Below are 17,905 nucleotides of genomic sequence, written 5' to 3'. Positions count from 1 at the left end.
ATGATATTCAAGGATTGCAAAAACAGGTAAATAGTCTTGTAATGATAAGATTTTGAGCAAGCTTTCTGTCAGGCAATGAGGTTGCAATGAGTTTGGTAGCCTAAACAGCTGATGGCTTTAAATAATAGTAGAAGTTCATGGGAGGAATAAATTCAATTGTTTGCTGCTTTGAACCTAATGACAAAAGGAAAAATTACTTTGGACAAAAGACCCTAAAAAGTCACCAAATTAAAAAAAGAGATCTCTTGCCTAGATTGGCAGTGGTATTAGCTAATCATGAGGTGAGAAAAGCTGAGAAACGGAAGGAGTGACAGTGTAGTGCAGTTTGACTGCAGTCAGTGCAGGCACAATCTAACTGGCATGGGCGACAGCTGCTGTGGCTGGGATGTGGCACAGAGTTTGCTGGCTGCCAACCGCCACAGCAAACTTACTGAGCTCCTGGGTACATGAAGTGATTTTGTTGTAGGTATTTCTAGAGAGAACTGCTTAGCTGACTGTTCTGCACAGGACTCACACCACCACTCTTACTGCCCAAGCAATGTGTTGAACACGGTTTTTATCGGGATTCTAATCAAGCAGGTGATACTCTTTTGCAAACAGGATGCTCGTTTATGTAAATGCTGTGAAATCCTACACCTATTGTCTCGACCTACCTTCCTCTTCTACCAGCAGCAGCTGCCGGGCGCTCCCTGTTCCAAACCCCTGTGCTCGCTCCCTGTGCTCAGGAGCATTCCTTCTCCCATTGTGCAATCTAAACCCCAACACCACAGAAGGTGAGACAGGATTTCAAACCTGGCTGCCACTGCAAGAGGAGAGATGCAACACAGTGGAGAGAGCAGCAGTAACTGCGAGAGTTTATCATCCCGGCTTCTTCAAATGCCCCTCCCTGCTCCGTGATCGAGGCACACCAGAGCAATAAATTCTTCTAAGAGCCCTTAAATCTATCACACTAATTGCTAAATGCAGAGTAGCCATTCATCTTTCCTGCTAACATGGCAATGCATGAATTTGCTGTAAGATTTTTTTTTTCTAATGTTTCCTTATCATTAAACTATAAAATAAAAGAAAATGTAACATCACTGTCTACTTTGAGGCTAATGCTTTTTTTGAAGCCTGGAGAGGAGTTCAGCATGAAAATCATGAAAGATTAGGAGGACTGTCAGCACAAAGGGACAGATATTTTCCTGTTCTATTCACATGCAGTCTTAGCATTTAAAAATGCATGTGAATAACACTTATTTTTAGACTTCAGAAAGAATAAACCACACCCATATTTCCAGAAATTTCCTAATAACATTCTCCTAAAATTTCTTTTCAGAAATATCACAGAAAGTCTTCCTTCATTTAGCTTTGAGAGTAAGTGAAATTGGAATGTATTTTACCAGAGGGGTCAAATATTTAAAATAATACTATCCTTTGCAGTTGGTTGATAAATATACATGGAGAGAAACTTCAATGAAAACACAGGCACTAATAAGAGGCAAACTTCAGATTGCAAGCTTGTCCTTTGTCAATTTGTTCAGCATACGGTAACCTTGTCAAATTAAGAAAATTCCAAGTGTATTAGGAAAGGCTGCCCTCTTCAGACAAACTTAATAAAAGGTACAAAGAAGTTCTGAATGTCTTGAAGTTAAAATAAGAATGTGGTGAAATTAACTGTGCAGTGCAATATTAGCCTATTAACTTTATTCTGCTTAATAACAATTTGCTATCACATAAAGAAAAGCATTTTTTGTCATTAGCTACACATTAATGAGTGGATTTTTAGACTCACAACAGACCCATTTATACTGTTTCTGTAAGGGTGCTATACTTCAAGTCATATGCTGAAATATAGATACATAATTAATTAAGAAATTTATTGAGTCTGAATTTTCCCTATGTCATGTTTTGTGCTGTCATATGGAAAAATAACACATTTTGCAGCACTGAATTTCTGTCACAGGGAAATTTTCATTAAACATGATAAAATTGCCTTTTTTCCTCCAACAAAACTTGGGGTTTAGATAGGTTTTGATCTCCCTAATGATCTAAACTAGTGAGTGGAAAAAAGTCTTTGTCATCGTGATTGGTGCTTTCTACTTGATGGCTATTTTTAATTTCATTCATGAACAACTAGAAAACAGCCTACTTAGACAAAAAGTAATTTTTTCTTTTTCCTTGCTATTTGTCATCTGAGTGTCTTCACAGGTGAAATTTTGGATTTTAATCTTGCATCACACCAGGTGGCAAAACACAAGACCACCAGGTATTTTCCTGGTGCATATCATAGAATTTTCATAAGGAAGACCACCTGTATGAAGTAAGTAACTGTATTTGGGTTAATGACTGTAAATAACAGTTTCCAATTTACTGGGGAGGTGAGGTGGACATAAATATTTATTATTGGTGTTTTACTTGGAAAACTGAAAGCTGTATCATAGAATCTTGTGAGGAGACCTAGAAATACATATGCTCCACAAGACCAGATCTAATACTCATCTATCCACATTATTCAAGACCTTTACCAGGGCCTGGAACTGTACCAGACAAAACAGCCATTAACTCTCAATATAGCCCACTAAAGTTCTCCAGAACAGGGAGCAGGGAGCAGAGACCGTTCTACCAAAAGATGGTCCTAAGACAGAAAGATAACAAGGGATTTAGTGGCCAGTTTGATAGAAGTCTCTCCATTCATTAGAAAAGCTCTTTTTTCTAGCTTTTCAGTAAAGCCTCCAACGTCATGATGTCTCAGGAGAACACACCTAAATGCCCAATAAGTTTGTCACTGCAAGATTGCTCTTTTCCTTGCAAAACAACTTTTTTTTTTTTTTTTTTTTTTTTTTTAATCTTGACTCAAAGCATGGTAAGTCCAATTCATTCTATCTTCTGATCAAAATTTTGAATCATGTTTCGTTCCTCCTTCACCACATCATAAAGGCTTTCTGGACAACAGCTAATTTCATCTATCATGTCCCTTTGCACAGGCAGTCTCTTCAGTCTGTGAAACAGGCAGTATTTCTAAGTTCACTTTAAAAAACACCCCATGCTGTTAACTTTAACCATGTGAAGAAGTCTCTCTGAAGACTTGTGGGCCTTTTTTCCCCCTTTGTTAAATAGGATTTGGTTTAAGATGTACTTTAAGTTAAGAATTACTTAAATGCTTTGCTGAACTGAGGCCTGAAATGGGACTTTAATTTCCTTAACAACTCTCAGTGTACCATTACTAGAATAAATGCAGAAAAATCAGACTTTCTGAAAAAATGTGTCTCGAGGGTGCTAGTACAAGCAAATTACAGAGCAGTTAAATAATGTCAAACTATAAATCTCATATCTCCCAACACTTATCCATCTGTCTTACCACTATGCTAAGGAGTAGGTCTTTTTTAAATACTGAGATGTTAGAGCTGGAAATGAATACTTGCCTTTTAGTCCCCTCCTACGCTATGGTATTCAGTTTCATGTGTAACTGATGGGCTGAAATTTTAAGACAGACTGAGTAAATAAATTATGAGTATTCAAAATATCACTCTTTTGCCAGTAAACCCCTGTTATTCTTCACACTGATTCAGCCACCTCTCATGCTGCTATCTTTATTTATAGGAATGGTATTTTCTGTGATTTGGTAGTATACACTTACTAAATTATTTCAATGGAAATTTTTTCAATGTCAAATATAACCATGATTTTTTAATAATCAAAACACAGTACAGCTTTGTTTGGGTATTTTTCCTTCATTCAATTGAGACACAGTGTTAAAGAAAGGCATATTAGTTGAATACCAGCATTTTTTATACTATTGCTAGTTCTTGCACAATAGAATTCCTATGAACTGTGCTGTAATTCTTTCCTGCAGTGAAACACAGGGGTGTCCACATTGGCATTCTTGAATTTTCTTAGGCCATTAAATCATAAGGCTGCCTGTACTATGCAGAGAGATTGGGTTATGAATTTTCTGAAGTGACAGATCCCGTTATATAAGCCACTGGTGAGTCTGGGAATGCCATTCAACATTTTCAGCTTTGGAATTAATTTTATTCTACTTTTTCCCATGAGAAAAATGAAAATGTTCACAATTTTACTGGTAAGGAGTGCAGTTTCCCTGACAAAATCACATCCCTGGGAAAACCCCAAGTATTCCTTCCAGCTGTGGGTATACAGAGCTACAATTCTGCCCTCACAGCTGTGTACCTGATGTGACTTCTTGGAAAACTCAAACAAGGATCCTAAAATTAAAAGGCTGCTGGACAAGATAGCTCCAGCATCTTTCTTGTAACAGGCAAGGCTAATAGACTTGAAAAAAATCTAAGAAATCATTTTTGCAGAACGCATTATAAGCCTCCTTTATATAAAATTACTGGTCTTTTCACACATGCAAGTCTTTCCATTGCCTTCAGGTCCAGGCTAGTGAGAGGGCTTGTCAGGTAAGCCCACTGCCCTTCAATATTACAGAGGTGGCATCAAAAGTGAACTGTAACCCAACTGTCTGATACCACTTACAAAAGTTAACACCACATTCTTACACAATTCAGTTCATTCAGTGACAAGCTGTAATCACAGCTCACTGAGTCCTTCCAGGACTCATAAAATAAATAACTGGAGCAGTAAGAACTCTTCTATGGACAGCAACTTTGAGTATAAAGAATTTGAACTGGTAAATGAACACATGCAAGTTTATTAACAGAGAAAGAGCACAAGAAGTGAACATTGGCAGTGAGATAGACATTCATTTTGAAAAATTAGAGGAAGCCAGTGAAAATTCAGAGACAAGGCAAAGACTACTGATTTTCCTTAAATAAAAACAAGGAAGCAACCTAACTCTGTCCCAAATAACGGCTGACAAATTCACTCAATTTGGCCTGTGCCCCTTGTACACCTTGGAGCTGGGATTTTCAAATTTCAGGCATAGATGAATGTGAAATACCCCTTCATTCCTTTGAAGAAGCCAGTCTGAAGCTGCAATGAGCCTGCAAATAGTGATTAGCATTTAAAGTGGCACCCTGAATAATAAAATGTCTTTGAGCTGGATTGTAATTTTCTGGAAGTGAAAGATATTCTTTACATTTACCTCACAGGAGACTAATTTTGGTCTTGTCCTGCTAAATGAGAGGTCACAAGGTATCAGCTCCAATGAATCTCTCCTAGGCTCTTCAGGTAATATTAAATTCTTGACATTTCATTTGCAAGTTTTCTGGAGGCTGTAGTGTGTGGCTCCCTGCCCCGTTCCCTTCCAGCCTGAAGAGCAGCACCCGTGGTGAGCCAGGCTGCAGGAGGCTGCAGTGCCACCTTCCTGCTCCAAAGAGCTGCGCCTCCTCCCAGGCACCCCTGAATAACCAGCTCTGAAGCCTGACTTTCTCACAACACTCCAAAATCCTGCTCCACACATCTGATCGGGATATGGGGCTGTGAAGGTTTTTGTGGTATCGTCTGCACCTCTCCCTGTCGCAGACATTTTTTCACAGAAATCCTTTCTTTCAGATTTCTGCATTTTCTGGGAGGCCAGAGGCCCCAGAAGATGAATGTAAACAGTTGTTATCAGCTGCTGTGGAATGTAACAGGGACACCTTGATTGGCTCATGTTTGTATGTTTATAATTGAGGGCCAATCACAAGAGCAAGCCAGGGGACCGAGTCCCTGGGCACAACTTTGTTTTGGATTCTTTCTTTTCTATTCTTAGCTTAGCAAGCATCTGCAACTTCTCTCTTTATTCTATTTAGTACAGTTATAATGTATTTTATATCATATATCAATAAATCTAGCCTTCTGATTAAGCAACAAGATTCACCGTCTCTCTCTCACCAGCAGCGACCCACTCAGGCGCAGTAACATCTGGTGACCCCTCGTGTCAGAGCAAAAATTAATTTGATAAGACCAGAGGAGCAAAATTGCTGCACTGGGTAAAAATCCTGTATGTGTAGCATTTGATGGTTGCTTTGAAGTGACCACAAAGAGAACCTTCTTCTGGAAAACCTTCAGGAAAGATGATGGAAAAGAGCAGCAGACCTGTGGAGCTGGCCAGAGCAAGCTGGACTCTTTCAAAAGGTACTGTGGGCTTTTCTATCCCTGATGAACCAGCCCTTCGTAGTCTGTGGCTGTTTGTATGGCAGACACATGCCTTGCCAGAAGAGATTCAATTCTCCCCTTCAGAGGAGAAACTTATAGCCCTCTGGAACCATTGGTCTAGAGAAGATGGTTGCTTTTTGTCAGAAACAGATCTCTATAAATTTTTTAGATGGGCAAAGCTTTTTGGGTTCTTTACTGATGTCCTGTACGCTTTAGATGCTTTTGTCTGGGAGTGCATGGACTCCATTTTCCAGTTCGTCTGGAGCCAGGGACGTGTCCTGCCTTCTATCTACCCAGCATTTATACAGCTTTTCCCACTTCTGAAACGCAGAGCAGCTTGTTTCCAATGGATTTCTAATTGTTATGGCCAGGCACCGTTTCCCCCCTCCTTGGCAGAAGACCCGGTGGGTGATGACTTTGGGCTTTTCCCCCCGCCCTGCTTCGCGGCGGGGGGGGCTGAAACTTCGCTGGGCGAAGAAGTTTTTTTCACTCTTGCTCCGGAGCATGCTCAGATGGAGTTTTCTCCTTCCCCCCCTTCTCTCTCTCCGGGGGGATGGGAGTGGCCGCTCAAGCCAGCACCGGCCTCTCAGACTCCGCCTTCAGACATGGGGGCGGCACCGGTCTCTGAGGTTTCTCCGGTCCTGCCAGAGCCGTCACTCCAGGAGATCCCGTCTCCGCCTCTCCAGGCTGTTCCGCCCGCGGTTTCACCGGCCTCCCCGCCCCCTGAGCTGTTGCTAGGCAACGACGAGGATGCGTCTCCAGCTTCCAGCTCAGCGTCGGAGAAGGCAGAAGAGACAGTACTTCCTGTGATTGAGCTGTTGCTAAGCAACAGCGATGCTCCGCCGCTTCTCCCGGTTCCGCTGCTGCCTGTGCCGTGCCTGCCGCCGCTTTCAGAGCCAAGGGACGCAGCAACAGCGTGTTCCCGCGCATCCCCGCCGCCTCAAGGCGAGACAGTTCCTGTTCAGGATGGGGCTGAAAACGGCGCTGAACCTGCGGGACCCTCCGAGCAGCCCGCGGCTGATCCCACTCTCAGCGCGGTTCCCTCCCCAGTTCCGGCCCCCCCCTCGCCGCTCGGACTGGCCGCTCCAGCGGCTCTGACGTTGTCGGAGGCTCTGTCCTCCGTGTCGGCGTCAGAGACTGCCATGGCACCGGCGGCCGGTTCGAGCCCGGACCGTCCCGGACCGGCTGCCCCCGCAGCTGCCCCGGCCGGGGGTCTCTCCTTCGGTGGAGCGGGGGCTGCCCGCCAGCTGACTCTTGCGGCAGCCCGGCTGCCGGCTTTCAAGCTCGGCGGTTTGGGGGATGGTGTTTCGGTTGCTGTCCCAAGGAGGCTGCCGCCTCTCCTGCGTCCTAGTGGCATGGGGGGGCAGGTGCATCCCGAGAGCCCTGCCTCTGATCCCCAGCCCGGAGGGGATGGGGATGGTGATGCCACGGGGCAGATGAGAGACAAACCCGATGCATTGCAGGGGAAGATGGCACAGCTGGAGGAGACCATAGCTGGTTTGCTGTGGGGAACAAACATCTCCAGACCCCAGATGGGATTTCTGGGGAAGGCTTCTATTTCCTCACTGCTGGCATGCCTCAGTGGTTTTGGGGAAAGGAAGCATCTCACTGCCCGTGCTGCCCTTGTGCTGGCAGCAGGGTTCAGGCCTGCGGGAATGCAGAGCCTCTGTCATGGGTTTGGCCTGGGCCATTGGGCTGAGAAAGTTTCTGGGCCAGGGCCAGCATTTGGCCTCTTGATGTTTCTGGGGATTGAGGTACCTCTGTTTAAAATTGTGTTATGACTGTCAATGGTTTTTTGATAACTATTGATGGGATTCCTTTTGCAGCAAGTTTGTTTTCAGGACCGAAAAGGACTCTCAGATGTCCAAAAGAAACAACTTTAGCTGATGGACTGTTCCTGAAACTCAGCTGCATGGACTTGAATTCTCTTTGCATTGTTTTTTGCATTTTCTTAGATTATAGGATTGTTTTAGTGATTTGTTAGTATTGTATATTTTACAGGTGAAGAAATTTCCTGTTCATTCCACATCAGCATTTTTTTTATTTTATACAATTTAGAAAGGTGAGATGTCGCAGACATTTTTTCACAGAAATCCTTTCTTTCAGATTTCTGCATTTTCTGGGAGGCCAGAGGCCCCAGAAGATGAATGTAAACAGTTGTTATCAGCTGCTGTGGAATGTAACAGGGACACCTTGATTGGCTCATGTTTGTATGTTTATAATTGAGGGCCAATCACAAGAGCAAGCCAGGGGACCGAGTCCCTGGGCACAACTTTGTTTTGGATTCTTTCTTTTCTATTCTTGGCTTAGCAAGCATCTGCAACTTCTCTCTTTATTCTATTTAGTACAGTTATAATGTATTATATATCATATATCAATAAATCCAGCCTTCTGATCAAGAAACAAGATTCACCGTCTCTCTCTCACCAGCAGCGACCCACTCAGGCGCTGTAACAGTTCAATGTCTTTATTCTTTCTTGCAGTATTTTCTTTGAAAGAAGGATTTTGAAAACCTCTAATATTGTGGCAGTTTTCACTGAAGCTATTTCAATTTTGCAATACTCCAGCCTTCAGCATCTGGTTTTCAAACTCTGTTGGACCAGGCTGGAAACAGACATCTGAAGTGACTGTTTAGCAAAATAATAATTTTTTTTCCCAGTGGTCTAGAGTGAAAAATATGCAAATATAAATAAAATGAGCTCATTTGGAAGGCACTGAGCTTTAATGAATAACCATTTATATAACAGCAAAATAAAGCAAATTAAAATTTGTTGTGAACATAAGCTCTTTTAAAAGAACAAATTAAATGAACATACTGAGAGTTATATCATGACACTGGAGGCTTTAATAAGCCAGATCTCGGCACAAGAGGTGCAGAATAAAAGAGGAATCAAATAAGATGTTCACAGAATTGGCACATAAATGTTCTTATTTCTAGCATAACACTATCCAGCCTAATAAATAACAATACTCTGAGTTTGAAATCCTACTCCAGTACATTACTTGAGATGAAACAGTGAGGAAAATTAATCTGTTGCCCATGAACCCTGTGCACAAATTTCCCCAGAAATGGCAGGGTTTCACTGGAGGGTTTGTTTGTTGGTGCTGCATCTATATCTGGAAATTAGCATCAAACTGAATGTTTTTCTTCTCTACAAGGCTGGATGGTTTTAAAGGCAGAAAAACAGCAAGAGGAAAATATTGCAAATATCTGCTTTGTTGTTCTGGGTCTTCCTTCCTTCCTTCCTTCCTTCCTTCCTTCCTTCCTTCCTTCCTTCCTTCCTTCCTTCCTTCCTTCCTTCCCAGCAATATACATCCATAGTTAATGGAATTTATAGACAGCAGTTGTACACCTGTATGAATCTAGATTTTATGTGAGAATTATTTTCTCTCCAGTATCTGGAATGCTAAGTGTATTAATTTTGGCTAAATTTATGTAAATGTTGTGTTTTCTTGCATATCATGAAAACAAAGATGTGTTTCAAGTCCTTTTTCACAAGTAAATACAAGCATGTACCTGCTAATGTGAACAGGGGGCTGAACCAGACACCTCCTGAAGTCTCTTCCAACTTCATTTTATTTTGTGGTGCTGAACAGGATACTTGCAGGCTGGCACAAAAAAAAATATCTTTACAGAAAGTTTGGCAGAGTTTTATATAATAAGGAAAATAGGCAGCTTTGTGAAATTCATAAGAGATAACAGTATTGTTATCCAATTTAGATAATAAACAGTAGGTGCTTTGATGTTCCATGCTATGGAAAATATTTTGATGGATAAAGTGAATGTTAATTTTAAAAATTCAACTTGTGTTAATTCCTATATCTCTTGTGCTTATTTTTTTTCCTTTGACGTGTTATAAAAAAATTGCCAAACAAATGTCAGGCAATTAGTAACCACCCACCTAAGCTGAATGGTACAAAAGACATTTATGTGATGCCTAATTACATTTTATCTTAGCACTAATAAATCCTCTCATGAGCATTTGAGACAGGGTAGTCAGGACTTTCCTCCAACTGTGGAAGTCATCATTTTGGAAAAAGAGCAAGGGGAAATCTGCTCTAACCTGTAGTGAAGTTTTTGCCCAATCTGGATGTGATACAATTCACTTGTCTCACAGACTCAAGTCTCAAGTCTGCTGGTCCAGTAGATAGTTCTATTTTATATGAATAAATGAGATAAACTGGCAGAACTTGTGGAAATCACAGTGCATTTGTACAGCCCTCTTTGAAAGCGTCTGCAGCACACCTTTCCACCTAAAACTTCACACTGGTTCTACACTGTGGTTGTGACTTCATAGGTGCCAGTCCTTAAATTGATTGCATTGCTAATTTTTCATTTTTTGTCCTTTAACAGCTGGAAACAGTGAAAGTGATGGCCAAGAAGCGGTGAGGAAAATAAAAGAAGAAACTTTGACTGGAAAAGGTACCATATTATATAATTTCCTTTAAGAAACCATTTTTCCTCTCTTTTTGCTGTCATCTCCTTTTATATGAGGACCCCTTGTGTAATGCTAAATTTATTTTTTTTAATTTGGGGCACTGGAACAGGTTGCCCAGAGCAGTTGTAGATGCCTCCTCCCTGGAAGTGTTCAGGGTCAGATTGGATGGAGCTCTGAGCAAACTGTGGAAGGTGGAGTGGAAGGTGTCCCTGCCCATGGCAGGAGGTTTGGAACTAGATGCTCTTTAAGGTCCTTTTTTCTCAAATGGTTCTGTGATTCTATGAACTGAATTCCAGAAATAAATCTGACTCAGGGGTAAAATGCATAGGGTATTTCTTAAACAATGTTTTCAGCCTGGTTTGACTTTACTGTTTGTCATTGAAAAAGGGTTGCCTGCAAGTTACAGTCTGCCTGAGTATCTGCATGTGTAAGATTTAATAGATGGGAAAAAAATTCAGAAAACCAGTAGTTTTTGCTAAAGGGAGGATGACAGCAGGTAAGAGTGTGTGCTCTTTTACTTTGATTGTTTTAGGAGCCAACAGGTTTTTTAAAGATCAAGGCTGCTTGATTGGGTCATTTGACACATGTTAAGAGCTTATAGTACTTCACAACTAAAACCATTTTCTTAAATATAAATAGACCTTTCATATCAAACCTAAATTCCTATCTTTCTGTGATTCTTCTCTTATTTCTTTTAGATAGATCATCCTTCCTGATGATCTATCATGTTTGTAGAGGTATAAGGATAGCATAGCTTGATAACTGAGAGGAAAGGCATGTTCCACACTACCTGCTCTGTGATTGCCATTTGCAGTTCGTGGTGGAGGTTAGTGTAGCTCACATTTTTGTCCCTGGGTGTCACTGGGTGTAGCTCCTAATGGTGCATGATGATTCATTCCTGCCACTTTGACGCATAATTTCTTGGCAAAATTATAGAGCAGTGTTGCTAGTCCAAACGATTTGGGATCTTCATGGCTTCTTCTGAGATCTGATTCTGTTTTTTACCATAATTACTGTTATGATTATCAAAATACATGTTAATTATTGTTTTAAAAAAACCCTTTCATTATGATTTATCTTTTGGCTTAAATAAATGAGCATCCATTATAGCCTCAGGATACATATATGCTAGTTAAAAGCATCATAAATTAAGGCATAGTTAGAAGGATCATAAAAGGAAAAAGGTAATTATTACATCATTAAAGTCCTTTGCTGGAAGTTTCTGTGCAGAGACCAAAACCAGTTGGAATTAACAATGTCATGTGACTTGCATGAATCTGAATAAACCAGGGTCTGTGTTATTTTCTCCCTCTGTGTGATCACAGGCTTTTCTAGCACTCCAGTCCTTCTTGCTTTTTCTAGGTAAAGTCAGTTATAGCCCTCAGTTATAAACTGTTAAGACAAAGATGTCAGTTTGAGGAAGCTGAAAGTGTATTTAAAGTCAATTGAAGTTGTTCCTCACTGTAATTATTTCAACTGAGGTTTAAGTAATCTCAGCCTCGATTGGTTTGTCCTAAAAATAAATTGGAAGATTATTGTCTTTTCGAAATTTCTCACTGATTGAGGAAAATTTGTATTTAAAAGTGCAATGTCCTGCGCAAAAGACTTGTTCAGATCTGAGAGCCACCCCTATGCTGCTGTTTATCCATGAATCTGCACTTTGCTTTAAATAGGATGTGTGTGTAGATACTGTGACTGTGTCCTTGGTTGGCTAGATGATGCTTGTATCCAAACCAAAGCACTGAGACAGGGCTGTGCAAGAGTATTACCTTTTCAAAGTTCAAGATCTGTTTAGTCACTGCATAAAAACATTATTGGTTGTCTTGACCCTTTCCCCCTGCTTTTTCTTTGAGCTTTTTCATGGCCCATATGAAAACACTGCTTTACAGAAACTGCTTCCATCAGGAACATCAGACTCTTGAAGGAGAACTACTCAAAATAAATAGTACTTTTGGGCAGCCAGTGTGGTCAAGGATTGGGACAATATAGCTATTATGGACAAAAAAAGTGAGATGCCATCAGTTTGCTATCTAGATCTCAGATTCCTTAGAATGAAGAAAATCTCCTTGCTTTTTATCAGGTTAGACAGCAAAAGGGAGCAAAAGACCTTGTCCTCTCCTTGTTGCCTGGCTGAGCCATACATAGCACAATCATCCCCAGAGACAGCTCTGGGAAAATGCCAGGCTTATTGAATGCAAGTAATTACAATGTTTTTAAGGCACTGTCATCCTTCTCTGTCTTGGCCTTGTCTGTCTGGGGCTCTGTCTGATGTCTAAGGGTAAGTAGTTTTACTTGACATAATCTGTACTTACTTCTGGGACAAGTGAGATTCAAAGCATGTACATAAGTAATTCCTATGAAGCAGCTGAGGAGCAATAGTGTGCTAACATTGCCGAGGAGGATAAAGGATAGTAATAAAAAGCCTATGCATGCAGGTGATGGGTTTTGGTTTTTTTATTGTTTTGTTTTTTGTAAAAGCATGGCAAGACATGAAAGGATGGACAAAACTTCTGAATACAGGGAGGTGGGGTGCCTGGTTTCCCACCCTGGAGGAATGGAAAGCGGAGCCAATGCCAAAAGAGAGTACAGAACTGGAGAGGAAAGCAGTTGCAGCCATTTGCTACAAAGCAGTGATGCTAAAGGACTCAGAAAATCTAAACAACGTAGCACTTCATCTCTTCCTTCCACCCACCCCCTATCCTGGGGCTGCATCAGAAACCTTCTTGGTTCCTCTCCCTGCTGATTCCAGACTGTTTAAGTGTCCTCCTTGGTTTTGGGTCTCTGCTCTGGGTAACCTATTGCAAAGTGTAAGGAGGGAGGATGTACATGGGCAGTTGAGAGGAAGTAAATAAGCTACAAGTCCTTGGGGCATGATAGACCCAGTCAGCTGAACCATCAGAACCTCCTCCACGATAAAGAAATCCCAGCCCTCAGATACCCAGAACAGGCCAGAAGTAGTGCTGCATTGTCATTAAAATTCTCACACCGACTCTATTTCCAAAAGACCAAGGGCAACACATTGCTGCAGCGTGAATCATAAAGCTGGGAGAAGCCAGGATGTGTGGACGTTTATCTTGCTTCCATTTGTTAAATTGGGAACTTGTGTTGTTAATAGTGGCAATTATATGGCTGGGAAAATTGTTGATGGCTCCGGATTGCTGCAGAGATATTCCAATTGGATAAATCTCTGTAATTTGCACATAGGGCGTGTCTCTGTTAGTGTGTTCATTAGTTAGATCAGTTGGGTGCTTTTCAGGCAACCCTCAGCTCCTGGCTGCTTGCTGAGTTCAGGTTCCTATCAGGAAGGGCACTGCAGGTCCTGTCCTGGATTCCCTTTGGACAGAACTAGCGTGGGAGGAGAGTTGCAGCAGTAACAGAGCAGTTCGTCATGGGAGCAAACTTCAGAATTTATCTGAGCCTTCCACAGACCTGCAGCAAGTGCCTATGTCAGGTGCCCAGCACAAACTGAGCTCCAGAAATGGACTTATATTGATCCAAACTGCTTGGTAGTGCAGCCATAACCACAGTTACCAGTGGTGAACAAACCTCATTGAGCTGCGGAAATGGGAGGTTTCTGTGATAAAGTCAGCTCTCAATGGTACTCAAAAAGAATCTCTCAATTTACATAACAGAGTTATATCTCCTGACTCAGTTACCCTCAGCTTATGTATCTGCTAATGAAAGCTAGTTTTAGCCTGATGATTACAAACATACAAATGTTGGAAACTCATATATAAACATGAATGAAAACTTCATTCATTCCAGCAAAGGTTCATGAATACCAATGGAATCAGCAATTAGCAAAACTTTATGCATAAATATCAAATAGCACAGTACCAGGGGAAGGCTCTCACATCCAGAGATTGGAGTTGCAACTAGAGTCAAAGAAGAAGAAAATTATCATTTAGTGAGAAAAGAAGGTGTAAAAGTCATATTAAGCGTAGACCTCTTCAAAAGGAGAAGCCTGCGTTTAATCTCACCCAACATTTTTGCGGCAATTTAAATAAAACCACAATTACAAAACTACCAGCTAAATTCACAGCCTTCATGAAACTTCCATTTGAAGCCAGGTGAGAAAGGAAGAAGAGACTTTCTCCCTCAGAGCCAGAGGAATGCAGAGGTTAGCATAGTGGCAGCCAAAAACTTGTGGCTTGTAAAACTCTCAACACGTGCATTAAATATGAACAGCTCCAGGGTGGAGCCCTGAAGTTCCAAGTATGAACAACTACCCACTTTCAGATTAAAAAAATCACGTTGCTGTAATGACCATTATTTTGTGCACATACTTTACCTGCACTTCGTTGGTGTTCATCCTTGTTCCATCCTTGCCAACGAAGATATCGTCTATGTCAACCAGAATGTACCTATCCAAGGACAGTGTGAGCTTCTTTCCAGAGAGGAAAGAGATGGCATCTATGAAAATCAGCTTGTGCAGCCAAAAATTCAAGTTATTGCCGAAAAGGACTCGTTGAATCCCATCGTGGAGCCCCAAGTCATGAATTACTGTGGCATAGAGAGCAGCAGGTAGAGAAAGGTTTTCTGGCGTCTTTACTTTTGCAAATATCACTGGTTGATAAGTTGTGTGATTAATCTGGAAAACAGCCCAGTCATTTCCAAGCAAGGGCCTCTTCTCAAGCTTAGAAGGTTTAGTCACATGGAGCAGTGGGGAATGAGGGTTAATGCAACAGTCCTTAATACCCAGATTGCTGTGGACATGGAAAGGAAAACCCTTCCACTGAAAGCTCTGCAAGCTGTTCTCACTGCCTTTGTGAAATGCGATCACACCCACACCATACTCTATGCAGTACTTATCTAGAAGGCCTCTGTTCCACGAGTCCATGTTCACGTACTTAAGGATATTCTCATACACTATGAGAGCGTACTTGCCTTTGTTCTTGTCTATAAGCACTGGGAGGTCACCTTTCCCAGATGCAACCTCAGTGTGAAACTGAAACCTGCTAGATTCCAGAATGGTTACGATATCTTGGCCTAATGCTGAGTACTGGCTTTCCACAAACACCAGCACTACAAGATCTGTCCTCAGGGGATCAACAGGCCTCGTGGTCTTCGCCTCCATCAGCTTGTAAGGCAACAGTTGAGCATCACCACATTCCACTTCTGAAGAGGTTTCAGGGAGTTCATTTTCCTGTTTGTAGCCATTATACGAGTAGTAGGCAGAAATAACTATGCTCACCATACAAAAAGTGGCCAGCAAAATTACTGTTCTTTGAAAATGTCTGTGAAGTTTCAGGATAAAACTCATGGTGTTTACTTGCCTTAGACAGCTCTCAACAGCAGCATGAAAAACAAACACAGATTCCCAACAACTTGTTCCAGTCCTCTGAAATATTTATGTCACCATTGCAGCACACACATCTATCTTCCACAGAGCTTTACTGAAGGTACAGTCTAGAAGAAAAGAAAATCAGAGATTTAAATGAGACACCACCTTGTGAAGAATCACCTGCTTAAACTAATGGGGAGCAAAGAAATCACTGCCAGCCAGAGGTTTGGAGACCAATGGCTCAACATTTTGCAATAACATTTTTTTCTGCTCCCACTACTTGCCATGTGCATTTGAAGGTCTCTAAATCTCACAGGTTCCTCAACTCAGAGGATCAAATAAAGCAGGCAGAGGCACTGAAAAGCAAGACATAAAAGGAAAGTATTTACAGTGTTTTAGAAATTCTTTTAACCTAAAGATAAAAGTTAACTCCAAGTAGACAACTGCTAACAACCAAAGTACTGAAGAAAATTTATAACCTGTAAAAAGCTGGGGCAACATGATTCAACAAATTCTATCTTGTATTAGTTTTTCAAAGAAGCAAGAACATGCACATCTTAACTGCTGTACAAACATGTACTGATACACTCTGTATTACATCTATTAGAGGAATTTTTTTAAGCAAAACTTGCTTCCTGCAACATTAGAGGAAAACAAAGCATTTTTCTGGACTGTGGATTTGTAAGCTGTTAGAAGCATTTCTTTGTATTAAAAAAACCCATAAAACAATCAAGCTCTTACATTTGAGAAGAGAAATTAATAAATCAAAAGTTGAACCTAACATGCAGATCACCTAAGGATATACTTATGTTCTATCTTGTACTTAAGGAAAGAGCAATTTTTCAAACCAGCAGTACAACTGCTGTCAAAACTCCCTAGTAAAACAACTGGCTGGTGTGACAAGCATAAAATAATGATCATAAGTCATAAACAAAGATTCAAAGCAGATTTTGAAAAATATTTAGTGTGTCAAGATCTGGAACATGCCACTGTAACTTCAGTGTAGTTTGCACCCAGGCCCGTTTGGAAATGGGATTAGGATAAAGTGTGGCATTGATGTGGTCATTTCCATACTGAGAGGTTAATCCTTCCATTCCTGGTTGGGTTTTTTTTTAATCCTACATTGTAAGCAAATTGGTCTTTCACTCCAGATTTTCAAAAAGGCTAAAAAAAGTTATATACTTAACAATACCCATGTAACGTCCAGAAATTTAATTAAACCCTGAAGACAGATCTTCCTAGTGTCATGATGAGCATAAAGTAATAATAAACGAGAAAAATCAGATGAAGGGAGAAAAACTCCAAGTCATTCTATTCATCAAAACTGCAAAATTCAGCATGACCAGCAAGTGCCGAGAGCTGTCTCATTCATAGTTAAGATTCAGAGCAAGATTCCTTCTGTCTGGATAGATTCTGCTTTAGATGGATTTTAGTCTCCTCACCTTCTACTCACAGATAACTGTTTATCAACCCCTCCTCTTCTGGGAAGCCTTAAATTCAGCCTTGAACCTTCCCTGCAGCAGCACAAAGTCCTGCTCAAAGCTTTTGGGCAGGAGACCTGCCTTTCACCCAGGCTCACTAATTAGTGTTAGACCAAAATAACATAACTCCAACTTCCTGGGTTTTATCTTATGTATAAAGAGCAAGTAACGATATGAAGGAACCTTCAGAAGAACTCAACATTCTTAATAACTGCAACGTCCAATCCTTGCCACACTAGCTTCACGAATATCAGTCTGGATGGCATAACAGAGCTATTTAACATGGTAACAAGTCAGGTGACAAAGAGAAGCTTTATCCTGAATGAGTTAACACCAGAGAGAGGTTTCCAGACAGATGATTTTTCATTACACACACGAAGGGTTCTCTTCATTTCGCATTTCCAATTCAGCTGCCTGAACGCCAAGAAACACATAATTTTAGTGCCTAAACTTAACACTGACTGCATTCTGTAGAAAAGCTGTACACACACCTATTTCTCTTTGATAACCACAGATCTGGCTGGTCTATGTACAGAAAAAATGAGAATTGACACTGACCTAAGCTCATAGCAAGGAAGGGCTGATGAGACAGAGCTGTTTGAACAGGATATTTCACAAGGGTTGCAACCCAAGAAACATTTGCAGCAAGGACACGGTTC

General features: G+C 41.1%; 1 protein-coding gene across 1 annotated transcript; it reads right to left on the bottom strand.

Moving 5' to 3' along the window:
* Positions 1 to 14,730: 14,730 nt before the first annotated feature.
* On the bottom strand, positions 14,731 to 15,886 carry LOC128948945 (bifunctional heparan sulfate N-deacetylase/N-sulfotransferase 3-like). Its single transcript, XM_054293702.1, has one exon. The coding sequence runs from the start codon at positions 15,742 to 15,744 to the stop codon at positions 14,731 to 14,733; it is 1,014 nt and encodes a 337-aa protein (XP_054149677.1). The 5' UTR covers positions 15,745 to 15,886.
* Positions 15,887 to 17,905: the final 2,019 nt, after the last annotated feature.

This window comes from Melozone crissalis, unplaced genomic scaffold (assembly GCF_028551555.1).
Source record: "Melozone crissalis strain CALT ecotype California unplaced genomic scaffold, PUWL_Pcris_2 ptg000179l_1, whole genome shotgun sequence".
Classification (NCBI taxonomy): Eukaryota; Metazoa; Chordata; class Aves; order Passeriformes; family Passerellidae; genus Melozone; species Melozone crissalis.
This window is presented reverse-complemented; position numbering and strand designations above follow the sequence as displayed.